The sequence below is a fragment of the Oncorhynchus clarkii genome, chromosome 5 (genome assembly GCF_045791955.1).
Source record: "Oncorhynchus clarkii lewisi isolate Uvic-CL-2024 chromosome 5, UVic_Ocla_1.0, whole genome shotgun sequence".
NCBI lineage: Eukaryota > Metazoa > Chordata > Actinopteri > Salmoniformes > Salmonidae > Oncorhynchus > Oncorhynchus clarkii.
Genome location: NC_092151.1, coordinates 60,109,701 through 60,132,089, shown reverse-complemented (window position 1 = coordinate 60,132,089; position 22,389 = coordinate 60,109,701). Strand labels below are relative to the sequence as shown.

The 22,389-nt window shown below is 41.2% G+C and overlaps 1 protein-coding gene across 6 annotated transcripts in view; it reads left to right on the top strand.

Moving 5' to 3' along the window:
• LOC139409135 (phosphatidylinositol 4-phosphate 5-kinase type-1 gamma-like) overlaps window positions 1-15,429 on the top strand; it is an 89,857-nt gene extending 74,428 nt beyond the window's left edge. For 3 of the 6 annotated variants that reach the window (XM_071153883.1, XM_071153881.1, XM_071153880.1), the window contains 4 exons: window positions 385-607; window positions 7,448-7,513; window positions 10,044-10,136; window positions 12,075-15,429. In XM_071153883.1, the coding sequence (XP_071009984.1) occupies window positions 385-607; window positions 7,448-7,513; window positions 10,044-10,136; window positions 12,075-12,080 (388 nt within the window). In that variant the 3' untranslated portion in view covers window positions 12,081-15,429. The remainder of the gene's footprint in view (window positions 1-384; window positions 608-7,447; window positions 7,514-10,043; window positions 10,137-12,074) is intronic. The other 3 variants (XM_071153885.1, XM_071153882.1, XM_071153884.1) reach the window with 2 other exon arrangements.
• The last annotated feature ends 6,960 nt before the right edge of the window (window positions 15,430-22,389 follow it).

The window sequence follows — 22,389 nt, the reverse complement described above, 5'->3', positions numbered from 1 at the left end:
CACACAAGGCTGAGAAAGCAATCTGGGATCAGCTTAAGTCGTTCCTAATAGGCAATGATCTGGGCCTGGACAATAGAGGGATTGTGGTGGCGTGGCACCACGCCATCTGGTACTGTAAGTCTGGGTTAGTGCCGTCATCATAAACCATCCTTCTGATCATACGGGTCAGTCTCAGCTCTGCCTGGCTGGGATGGTTCTTGTTCATTGGAAGGGCTTAATAGGAAGTGGCCCTGATCATTTGTCTGTACAGCTATTATATCCTGTGCGTGAGAGAGCGAGAGCAGGTGTGTGTGTTAGAGAACAGGTATGTACAGTATGTCTTATCACATCTGTGGTTGTGTATGAGCAGGTGTGTCTGACCCCCCCCCCTGTCTCTTCTCTCAGTGAGTTACCAGAATTAGCCTCTGCTGCTGCCTCTCCCCCAGCCCCTGGGGCCCCTGCTGAAGCCTCTGCTGAGACCCCTGGCCCAGGGGCCACTGTCAGTCCCAAGGTTGTGGTTGTGGAGGCTGAGCGGGACCGCCGGGGCAGCACAGTGTCTGGGTCCGGATGCACCAGCCAAGCCTCACAGGATGACGAGGATGACGTGCCAATCACAGACATCTACTTTGTAAGCTGTGCTTTCATTGGCTCAGCACACACACACACACACACACACACACACACACACACACAGGTCGTGTTCCTTAGGGCATGCAGCAGAAAACATTTTGTAACGGAAATCAATGTCCAGGTAGTCCCTGCCTGTTTCAGTCTGTTGTCTTACGTTTGGTGCCTAATGAATACGACCCTGGACACACACACACAAGGCACAATTATGATGGACGCTAAATACCCCTAGCCCTACGTCTATAGGCTTACAGCCCACTTACAGCATGGTAAATAGCTAAATACTACAGTATCCTAGCTACTAAATAGATTCTTGGTTTGTCAGTCAGCAGGCATACTGCACTAAAATGATAGAGACAACAGCAGATGGTAAACTAGACACAGATAGCTTACATCTCCATTGGCCATCATTTCCATTTTTGCTTTGTCAAATATTGTTTGTCCATGTGTGTAAACTCATCATTGCCACCCATAATGCAAATGGTCAGAGTGTGTGTTGTTAGCGTTGGGTCATGGGATGCTATATGTGTGAGTCTGAGTTGGATGCCTTTCTACAGAAGCTTTGACAGTTGGACCCCAGAGGGAGCAGAGAGGGTGAGTCTGTAGAGGGTTAAGGGTTAACCGTAGAGTCGATGTCCCCGTGGAAGTCTAACTAGCATAATAACAAAATCCCCATCAAAATCCATCAGTTTAAGCTAGAGATGTGGGTTTTTTCTGCATTGGATGCGTCTAAATCCACCGCATTTCCCGACGTCGCCCTTCCGTATCTGCGGTGAAAGGTGACACAGCTAGAGAGGGGGTTGTCAGACCATGAGACATCCAGAAAATCAGTCTTCTCACAAAAACATCTGTAGCGTTTGAGCGGTTGGTCCTACACACTAATATGACCCCTCCATGGAAAGGTGAGTCTCTAGGAGGGCCACAAGACTAGTCTGAAGGTAGCTGGGTAACGTTACTAAACTCCCTTTTGATTCTTTTTTTTGACTGTCTGTTTATCCATGTATGAAGCTGTTATTCAATGCGTTTCTATGGGCTAAAAGCAGCAAGGCCAAATTCAATGTTTCATCAAATTATTTTTTATATATTTTTATACATCGGGGTCCTAAAATTCTGAATCAAATAGCTAAATGATCCTTGGTATGACCATCTTAAAACAATTCCATATGCTAGGTTCTACGACAGATTTCAGAGCCAGAGCCATGCATTAATGGATGAGTCTCTGGTGATAAGGGATGAGAAGGCCGGATAGGGAAGTCTCCTCTGATATTTCTCTGACTGGTGGACAGTCTCTCCTGCAATCAAAACGCCTCACACTGTGGCCCAGTAGGTCTGCCTGTGGCCCTGAGCGTCAGTAGGTCTGTCTGTCTGTCTGTCTGTCTGTTTAGCAGCTCTCTGTTGTCTTTATGACCATTTCATCTGCTCTGCTTCTCTCTTCGTGTGCAGTTGCTCAGGCCAGGAGACATAGAAAATAGAGACGCGGAGACACACAAAGAGAAGCTCTGTAGCAAACAGCAAGGCAACACTCCTAGACAACCACAATATCACCTCTGTCTCTGTATGCAGTATGCACCTGTGGTCATTTACATTTTAGCCAACAGACACAGATGAGGTCATTTCGTATTTTAATGGAACATTATTTTATTTGTAGAGTGCTTCTAAATGGCTGTAGTCTAGTACGCTATGAGGTTGTACAATATGGCCATGTCGTATGAATATACGAAGCAAGCAAATACTAGTAGACAGCATAAACAGAGGATTGTCTTCTGGGTAGCATAAACATTATTTGACTGGTAAAAACAGAGATGACTCTTCATCAAAACATTTCATGGGATATTACACCAGTCCTAAGAGACAGAGTGGACATTACTCTGAGAGCCCTTGGAGAGAGGGCTTAAGTGATTGTTCTGGTCAGAGCAGGCATTGGGAAGATTCACACGCCCCACAAGCCCCTGTTGAGTGGCTACAGCCTGAATTATTAATTTATCATCAACAGTCACTGGGCTTTGGTCGGTATACTGTATACTGAGGCATTTGGAAATAGCCACAGGATGGTTTTTCAATACCGTCAATATCATTTGAAACTATTTATTTTAAGTTTTTCAATAAATGTTCATATTTGTAGCTACTTTAAGTAAATACCTGCAGTCAACTTGTGCAGTACGTTAGGAGATTAAGCCGATCTCATTCTTTATTTCACTTGTCACATTATTTTACATTATGAAGCTTACCATAGTTCCCCAGAACAGTTGCGCAAGTGTGGTGGAAATATTGTAATCGAAAGGAGAAACTCTTACATTTCTTCAAAACAATCAAACTTTATTATTTCATTACTGCAGTAATGAAGCTGGTCGGTAATCACCTCTGGAGGTGATCACTGAGAACAAATTTTTACAGGCAAGTCCATCCTCCTAGATGTTCATGACAACCAACAGATGTATAGAATGGGTCACAAGGTTAAGATTAGTATGAAAGATACTTATAATTCACAGCAGACAGTATGGCATTGTGTAGAGACCAGGGTCTGGCCCTGGGGTCATCTCTCCCTGGTACCTTATAGAACAGAAACATTAACTCATGCTCTGAAATGCGGTATCACCCAAAGACATCGTAAATCTCCTGTCAGGCCCATTTTCAGTTCACACAGACACAATAGAGTTATAACAACCCTCTTCTGTTGCATAAAACAACCATTTGATGCAATGAACGTATTATAACATAATCTTGCAATTTTGCTCTCTCACCAGTCACGTGTTTGTTTGTAAATAACACAATGGGAGAAAGCAGGAGTACGGCTGTTTATTGACAGGGGTTGCGTTTTATATTGAAAGTCAAGTGGTTTTTTTTGCTTCAATAGAGTGATCAGGGACGTGTAACTATATACAGTTTAAGTCGCAAGTTTACATACACCTTAGGCAAATACATTTCAACTCTGTTTTCACAATTCCTGACACTTAATCCTAGTAAAAATGTCCTGTCTTAGGCCACTCCAATACCTTGACTTTGTTGTCCTTAAGCCATTTTCACACAACCTTTGAAGTATGCCTGGGGTCATTGTCCATTTGGAAGACCCATTTGCGATCAAGCTTTAACTTCCTCACTGATGTCTTGAGATGTTGCTTCAATATATCCACATAATTTTCCTCCCTCATGAGGCCATCTATTTTGTGAAGTGCACCAGTCCCTCCTGCAGCAAAGCACCCCCACAACATGATGCTGCCACCCCGTGCTTCACGGTTGGGATGGTGTTCTTTGGCTTGCAAGCATCTCCCTTTTTCCTCCAAACATAACGGTGGTCATTATGGCCAAACAATTATATTTTTGTTTCATCAGACCAGAAGACATTTCTCCAAAAAGTACGATCTTTGTCCCCATATGCAGCTGCAAACCGTAGTCTGGCTTTTTTTATGGCGGTTTTGGAGCAGTGGCTTCTTCCTTGCTGAGCGACCTTTCAGGTTATGTCGATATAGGACTCGTTTTACTGTGGATATAAATACTTTTGTATCTGTTTCCTCCAGCATCTTCCCAAGGTCCTTTGCTGTTGTTCTGGGATTGATTTGCACTTTTCGCACCAAAGTACGTTCATCTCTTGGAGACAGAACTCGTCTCCTTCCTGAGCGGTATGACGGCTGCGTGGTCCCATGGTGTTTATACTTGCGTACTATTGTTTGTACAGATGAACGTGGTACCTTCAGGCATTTGGAAATTGCTCCCAAGGATGAACCAGACTTGTGGAAGTCTACAATTTTTTTCTGAGGTCTTGGCCGATTTATTTTGATTTTCCCATGATGTCAAGCAAAGAGGCACTGAGTTTGAAGGTAGGCCTTGAAATACATCCACAGGTACACCTCCAATTGACTCAAATGATGTAAATTAGCCTATCAGAAGCTTCTAAAGCCATGACATCATTTTCTGTAATTTTCCAAGCTGTTTAAAGGCACAGTCAACTCAGTGTTTGTAAACTTCTCACCCAGTGGGATTGTGATAGTGAAATAATCTGTCTGTAAACAATTGTTGGAAAAATTACTTGTGTCATGCACAAAGTAGATGTCCTAACTGACTTGCCAAGACTATAGTTTGTTAACAAGAAATTTGTGGAGTGGTTGAAAAACGAGTTTTAATGACTCCAACATAAGTGTATGTAAACTTCCGACTTCAACTGTAGTTTCCTTCACAGAAAATACATTAGTGCAACACATTTGGCAGAGAATAGCTTAATTTTCATCAGATGACAACAGAAGTTCAATGCTATTTGACTTTCAGCCACACAAGTAAATGAGCTTACAATGAAAAAGCAAGGTCTTTTTTTTTTAAATGTCTGTTTATCATAGATAGAATGTAGCCAGCTATATTTCTTAATGTTTTTCTTAGTGAATTGTGTAAGCTTTCTGTTTGAGAAGTCAAAGCCCTTTGGTTGAGTTATCTGTACAGCTGCCACTTCTATCTTTTGATTTCCTTGCATTTTTTTATCCTTTCTGTTCTCGGCCCTTCTGCTCCTTCCCATCTTCTCAGAGCAGAGCAGACAAGCCCTTTGCCCTAGCGACTCCAGACTCCACACAGAGCATTTAGGCCTACACATGCTGCTTCAGAGCCAGTACTGTTCTTCCTTCAGACAAGCATGCGTCAATGTTTTTCATTGGCACAATGTCTCTCGTTCACATTCGCTTGTAAATGTCCAAACTCACAAAAAATGACATTCGGTAGCTCCTACCTATATATGTATAACTTTTTGAGCTGGATTGACTGTCTTTGCAATTAGTTTATTTTGGTTTGCACATGTTAGCATATTTAGCCTCCATGGAGATTCATTATTACTGGTAACAGTAATAAATCAGTTCGGTAGAGTTTGTGCATATATTCTGATGTTTTTGTTCGTTTTGGACTTCGGTGAGGCTTTTCTCGGCTGTTCACACAAGTCTAAGTTCGGAGTCAAAGTCTACGACCCTTGTCGGTGATTGGTCAACAGTAGGGAAGTCTTTTGTCATTCTATGAAAGACGACTAGTTTTCATGCACATTTTCGCATTGAAAAATACTGCACCAAACATCTTAGTTAGATGTAGAATTGCGCGACTAATATCTCTTCGGCAAAAACGTAAACATTTGACAGATTTCTTGAGATATTTTAGATTAATTCGGACTATTTTGAGATGAGCTGTCTTCTAATACCCATACTAACATACTGTATACTACATACCTAAAGAGTAATTACTCAAGTAAAAGTGAGAGTTACCTAGTAAAAGTCAAAGTATTTGGTTTTAAATAAACTTAAGTATCAAAAGTAAAAGTATAAATCATTTCAATTCCTTATATTAAGCAAACCAGACACCACCATATTATTGTTTTATTTATGGATAGCCAGGGGCACGCTCCAACACTCAGACATCATTTACAAACGACGAATGTGTTTAGTGAGTCCGCCAGATCAGATGTAGTAGGGATGACGAGGGATGTCCTCTTGATAAGTGTGAATTAGACAATTTTCCTGTCCTGCTAAGCATTCAAAATGTAACAAGTACTTTTGGGTGTCAGGGAAAATGTATGGAGTAAAAAGTACATAATTTTATTTAGGAATATAGTGAAGTAATAGTTGTCAAAAATAGTAAAGAACAGACACTACTTAAGTAGTACTTTAGTAGTATTTTACACCACTGCTATTAGTTAATTTTAGTATACTGTAAGCGAAAGGTATCGTTTCAGTTGAGAGTACTAGAGCTTCGCCTGTCTACCGGATGTTGATGCTGTTGCTATGCAACCTCTTGCTAGCTTGTTAGCATAACAAATGACTAACACCTCACTCTGATCATTACTCGCCCTAGCAGAGCTGGTTAGGCTGTTTTCATGTTATCCAGAGCGTTGGTGACTGTAACTGTGCTGCTGGCACCAATTTAATGACAATTTTTTTTGCCAACGTTTACTGACAACGGCCACATTCAACAGGTGTTGAGTTATTCTGTGCGAGAGTGCTCTGAAATCGGAGTAGATAGCCAGAATTAACAATGTCCATTGAAACGCACAACGACTATACCACTTAGCTAAGAATGATGTGAATAATCAAGTCAATAAACGTTGGGTAGTTAGTTAAATAGCAGATTAGTTAATATACTGCCTGACAATTTTGATGTATTAGTAGCCAACAAACGTTAAGTAACTAGCAAACATACTGGTACATACTGCTGTAATGCTATGCGTTTCGTAAGGATAGCATAGCTAACAAATTGTCAGCCAACATAATGTAACTTATTTGAAAAGTCATTACTTTATAACCTTGCTCAACATGTTTGATGATTAGTTAAAGCAATGAATTTGTATCCACTCTCGTCGGACTTCGGCTGCATATTTTCCTCCATTGTCTTCAAATCTGAAAACTTGTGAAGCCCATTTTCTGAGGAATTGCATTATGGGCCCTAAAGCACGGATATAGTGTCCACTGCATGTATACTTCGTATTTTGGGCATAGTACTATTGGTGCTTTTCCCCCCTAGTTTTTCAAGCAAAGGTGTTTTAAGGGAGTATGTGAGCACACTTGTTCGGCTAGGCGCCAGCCGAACTGAGGCATGCTGACGCCTTCAAGGTGGAGAGAGGAGAGTGAGAGAGTGAAAGAAAGCACCTGACTTATTCATCATCATGGCTGATCATGGCTGATTGACATTTAATTTTGTCACCCTTCACCGTAACACAGTCAAACCAGCAATCATCTCTTCTATCACCTCTATACTTAACCTTTTTAATTTCTCTCCATGTTCCAGCTTTGTCTCATTTGTCTGTCCCTCCATCCTTTTCACCCCTCTCCTCTGCCCTCTCTGGTGTCTCCCATCTATCTGTGGGGATGCTGTCAGCTTGCAGGGAGAACCTGGGTGTTCTCTCCTGTCCTGCGGAGGAGAAAGCTCCAGACCAGCTCTCAGATGCAGTGTAAGTCTGTGGGACATGCTGGTAGCTATGCTAACTGCTTAGTCAATGCTTCAGTTAGTTGCACCTTTTTATACAAATATCAATGGCTTATAGCTGTGACTGGAGTTGTTGTAGCTTAGTCCCCCAGTCTCCTTACTTTGAGTCTTAGTGCTGTAACTGTACTGATTCCTCAGTTGATCGTCTCAATGTTTTCCAAAGATGTCAGTGAAAATTAGACAAGATCCATTATGGACTGATATTCCTTTTCTCAAGGGATACTTGATTTGTAAGAGGGCATGACACATTATATGCTCTACGTATTGTTCTAGACCTTTCTTATTTCATCATGTCATGTGTTTCCTCTCATAACAAAAGGGTCATGGTCTTTTTTTTGTTCTGCCTTCATATCACGTCTTTGTTAATATTATTTATATACCTCCTCCTCCCCTTGGGGTTTGTTCCTCTTCATGTTGAATCAAATCATGGCCGGCTGTATAGAGAGAGAGGGAAAGAAGGGAGGAGGCGGCTGAGTGACAGGAGGGGGCTCTGGCTTCTCATTTGAGGCCATCTGTCTCTCGTTCACTCCCTATATTCCCACCTCTCTCACTTTCTCTCTCCACCTGAGGGGTCTCCCTGTGGATGGTGTGTTAGCTCTTGCGCTGTGAGTGTGGCGTGTGTGTGAGTGTGGCGTGTGTGTGTGTGTGTGTGTGTGTATGTGTGTGAGCGACAAGTGTGTATGTGACGTCAAACCTCAGTGCCGCTTCCAACTACGTCATCACAGGCAGTGTGTGGCAGCTGCTGCTCTTTCTGAAAGGAAAAGTACCGTACGGGGCCACGGTCACTGCCGCAGCGCTGAGGCTCTGACAGGGCTAAACACTTAATGCGCATAATAAGAAAGGGGGGGGGGGGGATGCTTTGGGAGAATATGTCCTTTTGGCTGTTGGCAGTGATGGCACGCTCGCTTTCCACCCACCGCTAACCACCCACTCCCACCCTGTTTTCTGGCTGATACATACTGCAGATTCCAAATGTTTCCTCTCCACTTCACCATGGCTTTTTTGAAATAGCATAGTCATAGAAAGCAATTCTTAGTCACATGCATAGGCCTCCCAGCCAGCATTACAAATGAAGAGTTTTGAAAGTGATAGCAGGAAAGAACTAACATTCTTTTGAATGCAATGTGGATGTTCGTACATGTTAGTAGTCTACCTCTAGGCCAGGGGTCTCCAACAGGTAGATCGCAAGCTCACAGCCCACTTATGAGTAGCTCGCCAATCTATTCTGTGTTCCATTGCATACTGTCATAAACATAAAGCTCCCGGCTACAATCCAATCAAAGCCACATTGACATTATCCCACCCTTGGTTAGTCACTATTGGCTTAAAAACCCACAAAACACAATATCTGCCAATTAATTTTCTGTTTGGTGCCAGCGTTTGTCTATCACTCTGAATGCAGTCAGTTAGCAACGCTAATGATAACTGTCTTATGGGTAGACAGAAGACTTAAAAAAAAAAAAAAAACTATTAAATGTTAACTGCAAAGTAGTATTACCTGACAGAACTATATCATGATTATTTGTATCAATTGGGTGGTGATTGTTTCGCAAACTCTGCCATGACATGTGCTGCAGCAGAAACATCCTAGACCTACAAATGCCTCTCTTGCTAGATGCGCAATTAAAGGTGAATTACTCTCAAAAATCTAAATGTTATTTATTTATTTTTTTTCAGACTGAAAAAATTGTCTTCTGATGTGATTTACAGGCCCAGTGCAGTCAAAATGTAGTTTTGCCTGTGCTTTATATCATATTGTACAACATCTGATTAAACTTGTACCAGTGTTATTTCCTCATAGTTGCTGGTTGAAAATACAATCTACACATGACTTTCCAATCAGCAGGTTTGCATGGGCACAAACATCGGCTTCCTATGGTGACATCACCATGCAGTAAACTGGTTAATAGAGTTCCAAACCTCTCTGCCAATAAGCTCGTTTTTAGTCGTCGCCCCCCCCCCCCACATTTTCAATGTTTCTCTATGAATAATTGTAAAACTAATAAAAAAAATCCCAAACCTGGAAGAAATGTACTGACAAAATATAATTTAGGAAAATACTAAATATAACTTTATGGGTCCCACTTAGTTATTTATTAAGCATTATTTTACCTGGTATATTGACAGAAAAAAATATATATTGTACACCAAGGACCTGGGAAGAGTTGCAGGGTAGAGTAGAAGAAAATAATATGCCTATTTTTTTATTTTATTTAGCTGTCATGCTAGAAAAGATTTGAGACCCCTGCTCTAGGCTGTATTCCAATAGGATTTCACTGCTAGTATTTCACTTTCACATTTCTATGGTTAGGCTCATCTATATTCCAAGCTCACACTTTCTGTAATGGCATTTCCTCCTTTTGCATTTCTAATTTTATTTTCCTGCCTGTCTTGTGTTTTCCTGTCCTGTCTCTCTCTTGCCTGCCTTTGCTTCTCTCTGTGCTGCATCCAATGGCCCCCTCTTTCTGGCGCCCTCTGCTGTGTCATTTGTGCAGCCCCCTGAGGACAAGACCTGGGTGTACTCCCCTCTGCACTACGGCAGTGAGTCTCAGACCTTGCCGGATGGGGAAGGGGAGGAGAGCGAGACAGTAAGTAGTATGAATTACACCTCCAGTACCAGTGTGTATTGGCCGGCCCAACCGTCATGCCCACTCAGTATGGCCGTGCCAGTTATGACCATTTGGTTCCCCCTCCTTTCACCATGCAACACCCAGCATGCTGTTCAGTTTCTTCACAACCCTGGGTCTGTCTGGCTGCATGTGGTTTGGCAACTTGGTACATGTCTCCTCCGCTAGGGTTGCAAAATTCCGGTAGCTTTCCTAAAAGTCCCAGGTTTTCCCGAAATCCCGATTGGAAGATTCCCGGAATCAGAAGGGAATAAGCAGGAATAAGCGCCTCCCTACCAGGATTTCTGGAGAACCAGGGATTTTTGGGAAAGTAAGCAGAATTTTGCAACCTACCACCTCCTGGCTCATGCATCACCATTGCCTGATCCCAAACCCACACAGCTACAGTTGTCAATGTCATTTGTTTTTTCTGAAACAACTGACCAACATATAATCGCTTTGACACATACAGTACAAAGCAGATGGTCAGATGAATATAGGCAAGTATGGCAATAAATTTATTTGATTTGTACAGTTCCTCTATGAAACCCAATAACTGTGTTTTCTTTGTTCTTGAGTCCATATAATATGACAGTATTGCTTCCAGATGATCCTCTTTCATCCACTCTGCACAAATGATCAGAAACGACTGTGTTATGAGACACCATAATTGATCCCTTGGTACAAACTCCGTTATATTACTGATGACTTCTATTTCACTGGGTATTTTCAGGGTGCCAAATCCCATGAATGTTCTGTAATTGAGATTTTAGATAAATTATAAATTAAACTCTTATTACTAAAGCTACTATTACGGCTTTGGAAAGTTGAGCAGACATATCCCATTACGGGCTTCTAGTTTCCGGCAAGGGTTGGGTGGAGATGGATAAGCAATCACTAATTTTCTTCTTAAAGAAACATATATGAATCCATTGACAAATGTCATGATTGAAGTCCAGGTCACATTTTTATTTGGATAGTCCCATATAGATGATCTACAGATGGTTATACTATCAACAAACTATCTGTTGATAAGCAACTGCATGCTAAGGTTAGGGTTATTGTTAGCCTAGGTTAAAATAAGGGTAAAGGTTACATTTAGGGTTAGGATAATGGTTAAGGTTAATGTTATGGCTAGGGTTAGTGGATAGTTAGTTGAAATGCTGTTGACAGTAATTGAACAGCTACTGAACATCTACAAACCATCTACTTGAAACTATCCAAATAGTTAGTGTTACTAATAGTGTTACTAAAGGCCATTCCACTCATCTTGTTGGGAAGATGAAATGACCCTATTACACATTTTTTGTGCGGGGTATTTTAACAATCCTAAGCTGCAGTAGTTGTAGAAGCTCAGAGCTGTAGCAGGCTGGCTAACCCCTGGTCAAAGCCCACTGCACTCGTATGTGGCAAGGAGGAAGTGGATTGAACAATCACTCCTCCCCCGTCCCATTATTCTCCATAGAGAAGACACACAGAGAATCGTCACTTCCACGTCCCCCAGGGACAGGAGCTCCCAGAGGAATAAGTGGAATCAGAGCCGTGGGACATGGCATTACAGTGCCTAGTGGAAGTAGATTGTCTCCTGGGGTTTGTCTATGCATAGATGAATACAAATGTAAAAGCAGTCATGGAAAAATGCATTATTTAGTTGTGTTGAGGGGATGTTCATTTGAGAGGAAAATACTAAATTTTTCTACCCTCTTATTTTCACTATGTCCTCTGACTTTCCCTTTAAATTATTGATATACCTTTGATCAATAGATGTGCTTTGATAAGAGTTATACCTCAGTTATATCGCGCTGTGGGGGAAGAATAGATTTTCTTTTACACTCGACAGGATTATGTACCAAAGATTTAACTTCTTTCTTTCTTTTTTCTCCCTCTCTCCTTCCACCAACCTTAAACACTCCTCCGTAGAGCTGAGAGGATGATTCCGTGGAGAGAGAAGCCATCAGACTGATCCCCGGGCCTCTGATTGGCAGGCAGCGGAAGCATTCCAATCCAGAACTGTATTTTAAACCATGGATACAAAAACAAAACAGACTAAATACTGTGAGGAAACCCCCTCGACATCCCGTAGTCACAGTGGTGATGATACTGTATGATCGATTCCCCTCCTTTCAACCCACCCCAACCCCAAATTGCCATACCAGAAGAAATGCAGGAACTCAAATTGCTAGGCTACACATCTAGCATGCCCCATAAAAACATGGGCATTGAGGCAACTCTGCTAATCCTCTCACATTCCCAAATGTCGATACAGTCAAATGGTCACATGTATTTCATTGACATCATGTTAATTTATATTGTGATTTTTCTTAGTTTATTATTGTTTTTTAAATCTTTTTTATTTGTGCACTTTTTTCAGACATGTTTTAGTACTGTGAATATATTTAATTATGTTGTGTGCTTCAAATGTAGCTCTAGCAGCAATATTAACGTTGTTTTGTAGCTCTAGCAGCAATCTTAACGTCGTTATCGAAGTGGTACTTTACCACTATGTTGAATGGTATTTTACCACTATGTTGAATGGTATTTTACCACTATGTTGAATGGTATTTTACCACTATGTTGAATGGTATTTTACCACTATGTTGAATGGTACTTTACCACTATGTTGAATGGTATTTTACCACTATGTTGAATGGTACTTTACCATTGGAGAGGGAACACTTTATTTCCAATAGATGAAAAATGATCTATAGAATGTGTTTCAGAAAACATGACTTGGTAAATCTCATAAGCCTAATGTATTATTTTACAGGTTTGTTTATTCGTTGTTATGTATTTATTTTGTCATTTCTATCACAGTATTGCTACAGGCTTCTAGCCTCAAAACCAGATCATTGCAACACTAAATAAGGTTGGGTATTGTCAATCATTTCAAAATCCTACATCATTACAATGTCTTCCAGAACCGCCCAACTTTCAGAGAAATGCAAACAAAACATTTTCTAAGCATAATGATTCATTGAGCTGTGTTAATGTCATGAAATACCAATATTTCAGCAGTCAAAACTTGACTCTGAATGTTAGCTCTGCTGGAGGGGATGTAGGGTAATGGATTTGATTACTTAGGCCAAAACACTCACAGTATCACGTATGTCCAGAATTAATTAATACTTCTGTTATTTAGTAATAGTTCATCTAAGAGGGATTTCACGCTGCTCTTAGACAGCACTTTTATGGATCAACCATCATCCGATGTGAAAGTGAGGTCTTCATCACAATCATCTGGTATAGGATTAGTGTTATAGTATTTATGTGAATTCCATGTTTTAAGGTTTAAGTTGTGTTTCAATATGTTTTTATTCCTTTTCTGTTTCACACTTGGCTGTTTAAGTTAGTTGGTGTGTTTGTATGTCTGTGCGGGACGGAAGGCGTCAATGTCAAAACTTGTAAAATACTGATCATTCTATCATAATGTGCAGTGGCCAGTTGTAATCAGTTGCTGTTGTCCATGTCATCAAGAGACCATAGCAGCAGTACGTTGTACAGTACAGGTGTAGTCTTAGTTTTAATTGCCTTATTGAGAAATTAAAACGTATCATATTGATGTTTTTTTCATAGTAGTGATGTTGTATTTATTATTTTCAAGTCCTTTTTTTCAATACTGTAGTTGTGAGCCAGAAAATGTGTATATACAATTATAAATACATATATAAAGATTATAAATATATTTTCCATTTGAATTGGAGAATATTATTTTTATTTGATTACATTTTTTGCTGCTGGCAAGAAATGATTAAGAGCTACACATGATTTACTGTACCATGTTCTTCAAGGTGTTGACACGATGCAGCTCGATTTATGGTTTATAAATCACAGCTGTTTTCTTTTTTTTTTTGTATGATATCCGTTACTGAAGAGTTGTCAGTTTTACTGTACCAGTTTAGTGTACATGTTTTCAAATCACAGTGTGCCCTCTACAGAGACATAGCATGGTTTAAAAATGAATATGCATATCAGAAATATGTATTTATGTATATCTGTGTATATTCATCTATTTATACATGAGGATAAATAGATGGCTGTATGTCTGTGTGTGTTTGGACTCTTACGATGAGAATTAATATAAAATAAAGCAGTTCTATGTCTATGATATAGTGTATTTGTCCATGCTTCCAAAGTTGTCTGGTGACTTCCATGTCTATATTGCTGATGTTTGCAAGCAAGGGAATTCCCTCCATGTGTCTCTCGTGCTACTGTTCAGCGCATGCTGTGAAAAACATAATTGTGCAGTGCTTGATTTTTGTGTGGCCTTTTCCCCCCTATTCTGTAAGAAGGGTTACAGAAGATACATTTTAAGAGAAGCATATTGACCAGCCTAGTATAGAATTCAGTATTTTCAACTGGTGAGAATAGCAACATGATGTTCAAGGCACGCTACCCAAGAATATCTTTCTTTTGATTTATGCCATCTTATCTGAAGCAATACTGGTGAATGAGGAAGGTATAAAGAAAATGTTTCATAACACTACACTATGATTGGTCCTCATCAAAACAGAAATGCTTGAGTCTACCAGTCAGTTGTCATCTGAGCTAATTTATTATGGTGGGCGTGGCCCACAAGGAGATCATACTTACTGGACTGTTTACACTTTACAGCTTTTTGAAAAGTAGTACTGCTATAACAATACAATACAACAGAGGGAAACTGTTCAAATGTGTTATGCAATCAATCATGTCTTTTTATTATATCAAATATGAGGTCCTTAGGAAATATTTTGACATTGGTCCATAATTTCCCTGTTCTAACAAAATGTCATGCATGCTCTCAAACGCTATTTGCACTGTTACCTGCCCATATATTGTTACAGCTACGACCGGAAGTGACTTTCGTAGCGGGTTAGGATAACTTACACAGCAGGTTAGGAGAATTAACATAGCAGGATGGGAGAATTAGGCTAACGTTATTAAGGGTTAGGGCTTTGGAAAATGCTCTCCTAACCTGCTACGAAAATCACTTGCGGGTGTAGCTGTATCAAAGTGCCGTGAAAAGGGTGTCTCTCATATTGTGGCTACATGATCTTGGTTTTGATTGTTTTTGTATTTTTGTTAGTATTTTGCTTGAATGTTTTACATAGAGAAAATATGCCCTGTGAAAGAGCCCTCTCATTAAATCATTGAGCTATATCAGAGTGAAGTGACATTAAAATGTATTGTCAACCGAATTCAAATGTCAAAGAGCAGGGATGAAATTCAATTGTACAACCTTCTCTTAATTTATGTCAATCAAAAGGTGGGTGAAAAAAATAAAGTTCCAAAATGAATGCCAACATAAATGTTGTCTTTCTGTCGGTGACGTGTTTTCAATATGGTGCTTTAAATGCCGCATTCACGTGCTACTAGGAAATTTAAAACTTGTTAATCGGTTGTAGTTATACATGTGCACCGTTCAACCAGTTAGAAAGTCGAAAAATGTCTATGTTTCCTAGTTCCGACTAGCATGTGAACGCGGCACAACATAACTGGGAACTCGGGTAAAAAACTAGGTCAAATCATAACGTCAGTGATCTTCAGGTAAAAAAGTTGGAGCTCTAAAAAGATGCCTGAGTTTCCGACTTCAAATTTCGAGTTGGAAGACCGTTCAAAAGGTTTTTCCCAGTTGGAGCTTGTTTTCTTCCGAGATCCCAGTTGTTTTGAACTTGGTATTAGTCTTGCTAACACCAGGGGGTATTCATTAGGCCTACCCCTTGCAACGTAAACAGCTTTCCGTTTAAATCAAATTGTATTTGTCACATGCTTCGTAAACAACAGGACTAGATTAACAGTGAAATGCTTACTTATGGGCCCTTTCCAACAATGCAAAGAGAAATAATAACAAGGAATAAATACACAATGAGTAATGGTAACTTGGCTATATACATAGGGTACCAGTACCGAGGCAATGTGTAGGGAGGGGTAAGAGGGAATTGAGGTAGATATGTACAGTGCATTCGGAAAGTATTCAAACCCCTTCACTTTTCCACATTGTTACGTTACAGCCTTATTCTAAAATGTATTCAATTGTTTTTCCCCCCTCAAATCTACACACAACACCCCATAATGGAAAAGCAAAAACAGGTTTTTATACATTTTTGCAAATGTATGAAAAATGAAACTGAAATATCACAATAAAATAAGTATGCAGAGCCTTAACTCAGTACTTTGTTGAAGCACCTTTGGCAGCGATTACAGCCTCGAGTCTTCTTGGGTATGACGCTACAAGCTTGGCACACCGGTATTTGGGGAGTTTCTTCCATTCTTCTCTGCAGATCCTCTCAAGCTCTGTCAGGTTGGATGGGATTGTCACTGCACTGGTATTTTCAGGCCTCTCCAGAGATGTTAGATCGGGTTCAAGTCCGGGTTCTGGCTGGGACACTCGAGGACATTCAGAGACTTGTCCTGAAGCCACTCCTGCTTAGGATTGTTGTCTTGTTGAACGGTGAACCTTCGCCCCAGTCTGAGGTCCTGATAGTTCTGGAGCAGGTTTTCATCAAGGATCTCTGTACTTTGCTCCGTTAATCTTTCCCTCGATCCTGACTAGTCTCCCAGTCCCTGCAGCTGAAAAACATCCCCACAGCATGATGCTACCACCACCATGCTTCAACGTAGGGATGGTATTGGCCAGGTGATGAGATGTGCCTGGTTTCCTCCAGATGTGATGCTTGGAATCCAGGCCAAAGAGTTCATCTTGGTTTCATCAGACCAGAGAACCTTGTTTCTCATGGTCTGAGAGTCCTTTAGGTGCCTTTTGGCAAACTCCAAGCGGGCTGTCATGTGCCTTTTACTGAGGAGTGTCTTTTGTCTGGACACTTTACCATAAATGCCTGATTGGTGGAGTGCTGCAGAGATGGGGACAACTTTCCAGAAGGACAACCATTTCCTCTGGAGCTCTGTCAGAGTGACCATTGGGTTCTTGGTCACCTCCCTGACAAAGGCCCTTCTCCCCCGGGTGGCCAGCTCTAGGATGAGTCTTGGTGGTTCCAAACTTCTTCCATTTAAGAATGATGGAGGCCACTGTGTTCTTGGGGACCTTCAATGCTGCACACATTTTTTGGTACCCTTCCCCAGATCTGTCCCTCGACACAACCCTGTCTCGGAGCTCTACGGACAATTCCTTTGACTTCATGGCTTGGTTTTTGATCTGACATGCACTGTCAACTGTGTGACCTTATATAGACAGGTGTGTGCCTTTCTAAATCATGTCCAATGAATTAAATTTACCACAGGTGGACTCCAAGTTGTAAAAACATCTCAAGGATGATCGATTGAAACAGGATACACATGAGCTCAATTTCGAGTCTCATAGTAAAGGGTCTGAATACTTAAGTAAATAAGGTATTTTTGTTTTTTATTTTTAATACATTTGCAACATTTTCTAAAAACCTGTTTTTACTTTTTCATTATGGGGTATTGTGTGTATATTGATGAGCTAATATATATATTTATTTAATTTTTGAATAAGGCCATAACTGTGCGGGCCTGGGCAACTCCAGTCCTCGGGGCCTGATTGGTGTCAGACTTTTGCCCCAGTCACAGCTAATGATCTTCAGTTTAGAATGCAATTAGTTTAAATCAGATGTGTTTGCTAGGGATGGGGGAAAAGTCTATCAGGCCCTCGAGGACTGGAATTACCCGGGTCTGCGTAACGTAACAAAATGTGGAAAAAGTGAAGGAGCCTGAATACTTTCCGAACGCACTGTACATATAGAACCAAACGGAAGTAAACTGATTAAACGGAATCAAACTGGGAGCGACGTACCTGAATTTGTTCAATAGAAACTCTCGTTTTCCGTTTGGAATTAACTGTTTATGTTGCAAAACGTTTAGCAACAGACCCCAGCAGCCCTGCGTTCCTGAAGGGCGCTGTGTAAATCACGTGGGTCGCGCGTCAGCCATTCTACGTTTTCATTCCACTACATTCGGATCTACAAGAGGGCGGGAATGGTCGAATGGAATTATAGAATCATACGTCACGTTTCCTTGGAGAACAACATACATTTTGAAAAGTAGTGAAATTTTAGGAGCGGTATCACTAGCGCATTTTGGAACTTTTTTTATTTTGTAAAAATGTGGCTAATGTAATCTAGCTAGCACATAATTTGTCTAACAATGACAATTGGAAGTATTCTATTTTAATCAAGCTATAGGGTTATTCACCCATTTTTGGCATGATGATGGACAACGGAGACTTCACTAACACGCTCCACACATTTGAGGACCTGCCTTGCAAGGTTTGTTGTCCTCTCATCAAAACTTTGTTCATTAGCAAATATGTTTATTTGATATGTATCTTACTTAGTAACTGTATCTGGTTTGTTCCAGGGTCTTGGAGGCAAAATGTCAAATGCAAGCAATAGTAGATGCTCAAGTCCGGCATATGGAGTTCCTAGTGATGAGGGAAATCAACCCAGTGGTAAAACTAACATTGTATTATATTTGGGCCTTTTGGATACAATTCTACAAATGCATATAACAAATATTTAAAAAATCTAATGTTAAAGTTGTCTGCTAATTCACTCTTTTATTTACTAGAATCCCATTCCGATATAATAAGACAGCTTCATGATGAAATAGACCGGTCCAAAATGTCATACAAAGAAGTAGAGGCTATGGTCCAAGCCCACATGAAGGTATGATGATGATGATGCATAGTAGCAAATTACTGTTTGACTTCTTTTTTTTTTTAATGGTTTTCTTTAGTATCCAGTAATATTTTGTGTTCTTAGCCTATTTTGGATCAAATTCGTTCAGATGCGTGTAAATTGGTGATTAAGTCATCAGCATTGGAGGATGGCTGTCACAGGAAAGACCAGCAGGACAGACACATTCTCTTACACATCCCCTCCCTCCAAGAGCTCCTTTTGAAATTAGCCTTTACAAAAAACTCGGTAGGTACTCTGGATATGTTTCCCTCTTGATTTAGGACTGGGTTTTTAATGTGAGGCTATAGGATCATTTCCATAGTCATATATGACCATCATGCATGTAACCTCTGTGCTTTGTTTGACTGAAGGATGACGTGCAGAGTTACCTGATCTCGTCCGACCGAACATTCCTACTCTCTGAGAACGATGCCCTGAAAATGGAGCTCAGAGATGCCAAGTCTCGACATGAGACTGTGATGAAGAGCCTGCACCTTTCCCTTCACTCTGCTGAACAAGAAAATAAGAGCTCCAAGCTCACACTCCAGCAGAACCTCAGACTTTCTGAGGACAAGGTAAACTCCATGGAGCAGAAACTCAAGGAGTTTGAAGGACAGGTCCTGTCCTTGCAGCACAATCTCATGGCCTCTAATGAAAGGACTCAGAGTCTGCAGAAAACCCTCCGGTTCTCTGACAAAAGGCTCCAGTCCCTTCAGCAGGACCTGGACGAGTCTGAGAAGAGAGGCCAAAGCCTGCAGAAAATCCTTGGGGACTCCCAAGAGAGGAACCATACTCTGCAACATAACCTGGCTTCCTTTGAGAAGAACAACCAGTGCCTTAGCCAGAACCTTAGCGCTTCAGAGAAAAAGGTTGACTTCCTTCAGCACAGTAACTGGAAGTCTGAGGAGAGGGTCAAGTCTCTGCAGCAGACCCTCGGCTCTTCTGAGGGAAAGGTCTCTCTCCTGCAGCAGAGTCTGAAGTCTTCAGAGGAGAAGGTCTTATCCCTCCAACATGACCATTGGGCCTTGGATGAGAGAGCCCAGTCCCTGCAGCAGAGCCTCAACTCCTCAGAGGAAAAGCTCCAGTCGACACAACATTGGCTCAAGGCTACAGATGAGAAAGCCAAAGCCCTGAAGGAAGCTCTTAGATCTTCAGAGGAGAAGACCCAGTCCTTACAGGAGGCCCTGGGGGTCAGTGAGAGCTGGATCAGGGCAACCAAGGCCCAGCAGCAGTCTCTGGAGAAATGCAAAGAGGAGCTGGAGGAGAGGATCAAGAGTTTGATGCATACTCTCCGGGTCACTGAGGGGGAGCACCACAGCACAGTGCAGGACCTGCAGGTGGGTCTTCAGAGTGCCAGGGAGAAGGTGGAGATTCTGCAGGATGCACTGAACAGGACTGAGTCTGGGCATGTGAAGGAGGTGGGGCAGCTTCAAGAGAAACTGAACAGAGCTGCAAAAAAATTGTCTTCAAGAGAGCAGGCGCTGCACAGCCAGAGTGAGTGAAATTAATAATTTTGCTTCGTCAATGTGAAAATCCACCAAATGAATGTTTAAGATTATATCGGATGTTTCCCTTTAACTGTGTAAACCTGATTTTATATTGGTTCTGTTAGTTGCTGCCTTGAACACTAAATTGCTGGAGGAGCAGTCAAAGGCAAGCAAGGACCTTGAAAGATCCATTAGATATGAGAAAGAGCTGCAAGACACTGTCAAGATTCTCAGGTAAACACCAGCATACACACTTTCCTTTATTGACACAAATCGTCACCCTAGCCAATGGTTGGACATTACTCACTCCCTTATGTCCCCTTTCTCCACTCTGACAGGAAGAAGCTGAGAACTCAAACTGAGGAGAAGGGGTTTGCTCTGAATAGCCTGAGAATGCGTCAGAAGGACCTGGCGGATGTACAGCGCCACCTACAGGCAGACCTGCTGAGGTGCAGCCAGGTCTGTGGCAAGGAGAAGGGACCGCAGTACTTAGCCCCCCGCAAGGGTGGCCTGAAGGAGGAGTTCTTCCACCTGAGAACCAGCCTGCACTCCGTCCTGGAGAAGGAGGCTGGGAGAGACGACCCAGGGAGGCAAGACTGGGTGCAGGTGTTAGACGAGATCAAGGACTGGGAGAAAAGGGCAGAAAAACAGGTGAGACTCCATGTAAATAATGGACAATCGATACACATTGGTATATTTTGCTCACGGCACGGTTGCTCAGACTAAAGAATCACTTTCAGTGTATTGCTACTATACTTGTTACATTACCTTAGTAGCATAATTTAATGAAGAAGCGCAGCTGAGATTTCATAGTCCACAGAAAACTTAGAATTTCTGCATCAGTAATGCAATTTGACAAAGTTGTTGGCTTTATGTACCTTTTTTTCTGCAGGTGGACAGTTTAGATTCTCTGCAGAGTTCCCAGCTGCTGGAAGAAGGAGGGGATGAAAGGTACCAATATAGAGCAGGAGCATGGAAAAGTGGAGCACCACCCTCCATCCGTTCCCCTTCTGCTGTGACGATTTCCCAGAGGAACCTCTCTACGAGGCCTGCTTCTCCATATCCCTATGGGTAATCTAATCCGCATCTCTGCATAGATTTCATAGTTTAGCCCAGATCTTTTCTTTTCATGCTCAATTTGTTGTCTCCCAAATTGCTGTCTCCTGGGAGAGTGGATAGAAGGTTCTGGGGTTTTATGCTTTTAGTTTGTTTAGTCATTTTTTCTTCACAGGCAATATCTAGGGCAGGAGAAGAGGCTTGGGTCTAGCTCCCTCCGTGGGTTGAATGATTCTGAAGGCATGCAGCATTTACTAACAATCCAAAAAAGACTGAAGAACCTCCAGTCAGGTAAAAAGCAATCACGTTAAGCTATCACAAAGAGAATATGTAGATGACATACATCCATTGACCTCTTCGTAGACAGGCTCCACCCCGTCGTCAATTCCAGGTCAGTCATAACAATGGAACTTTTTGATAGGAAAAAAGGATTCACAGAATTAAGAGACCATTGAATTACAGAAAAGCATATTTTACTAATTATATGGCCTGATATCCCATTGTTTTACTTTCGTTTACACAACAAAAGCTTAGAGGCCTTCATTATGACAGAAGTAGGCCAATGTTTGCCCTTGTTCTGGCATTTGTTCCACCAAATTATTTGGTTAATAATTTTAGACTATGAATTGAACTTGTAAGTTATGAATGCAGTATGAATTTGTTTTGTCTTAGTTGAATTCCAGAGGAATATCAAGGGTTTACTCCGGACGTCATAGCACCAGCAGCGAGACCCTTTTGGACCATTGAATTACTTTACAACTGAAAGAAACTCCATTTTAAAATACCAATTTGAGAATTGTTAAAATAATCTGAATGAATTCATGGCAAATAAATCATTGGTTCTTGTCCATTTTTGTTTGTTGTCTTTTATTTTCAATAATAAGATCACATTCCTAAGCCATCAAATTCATGTATGAACTGAAATACTGACATTGTGGAAAAAATGATTGCTCAATCCACATTCCCTAGAATGTAGATTTGCAGAGGTTTTTTTCTCCATCTGATCACGCCCCTACCTATGGCCATTGGTCAATATTACATGGTGAAGGGTATTATTTG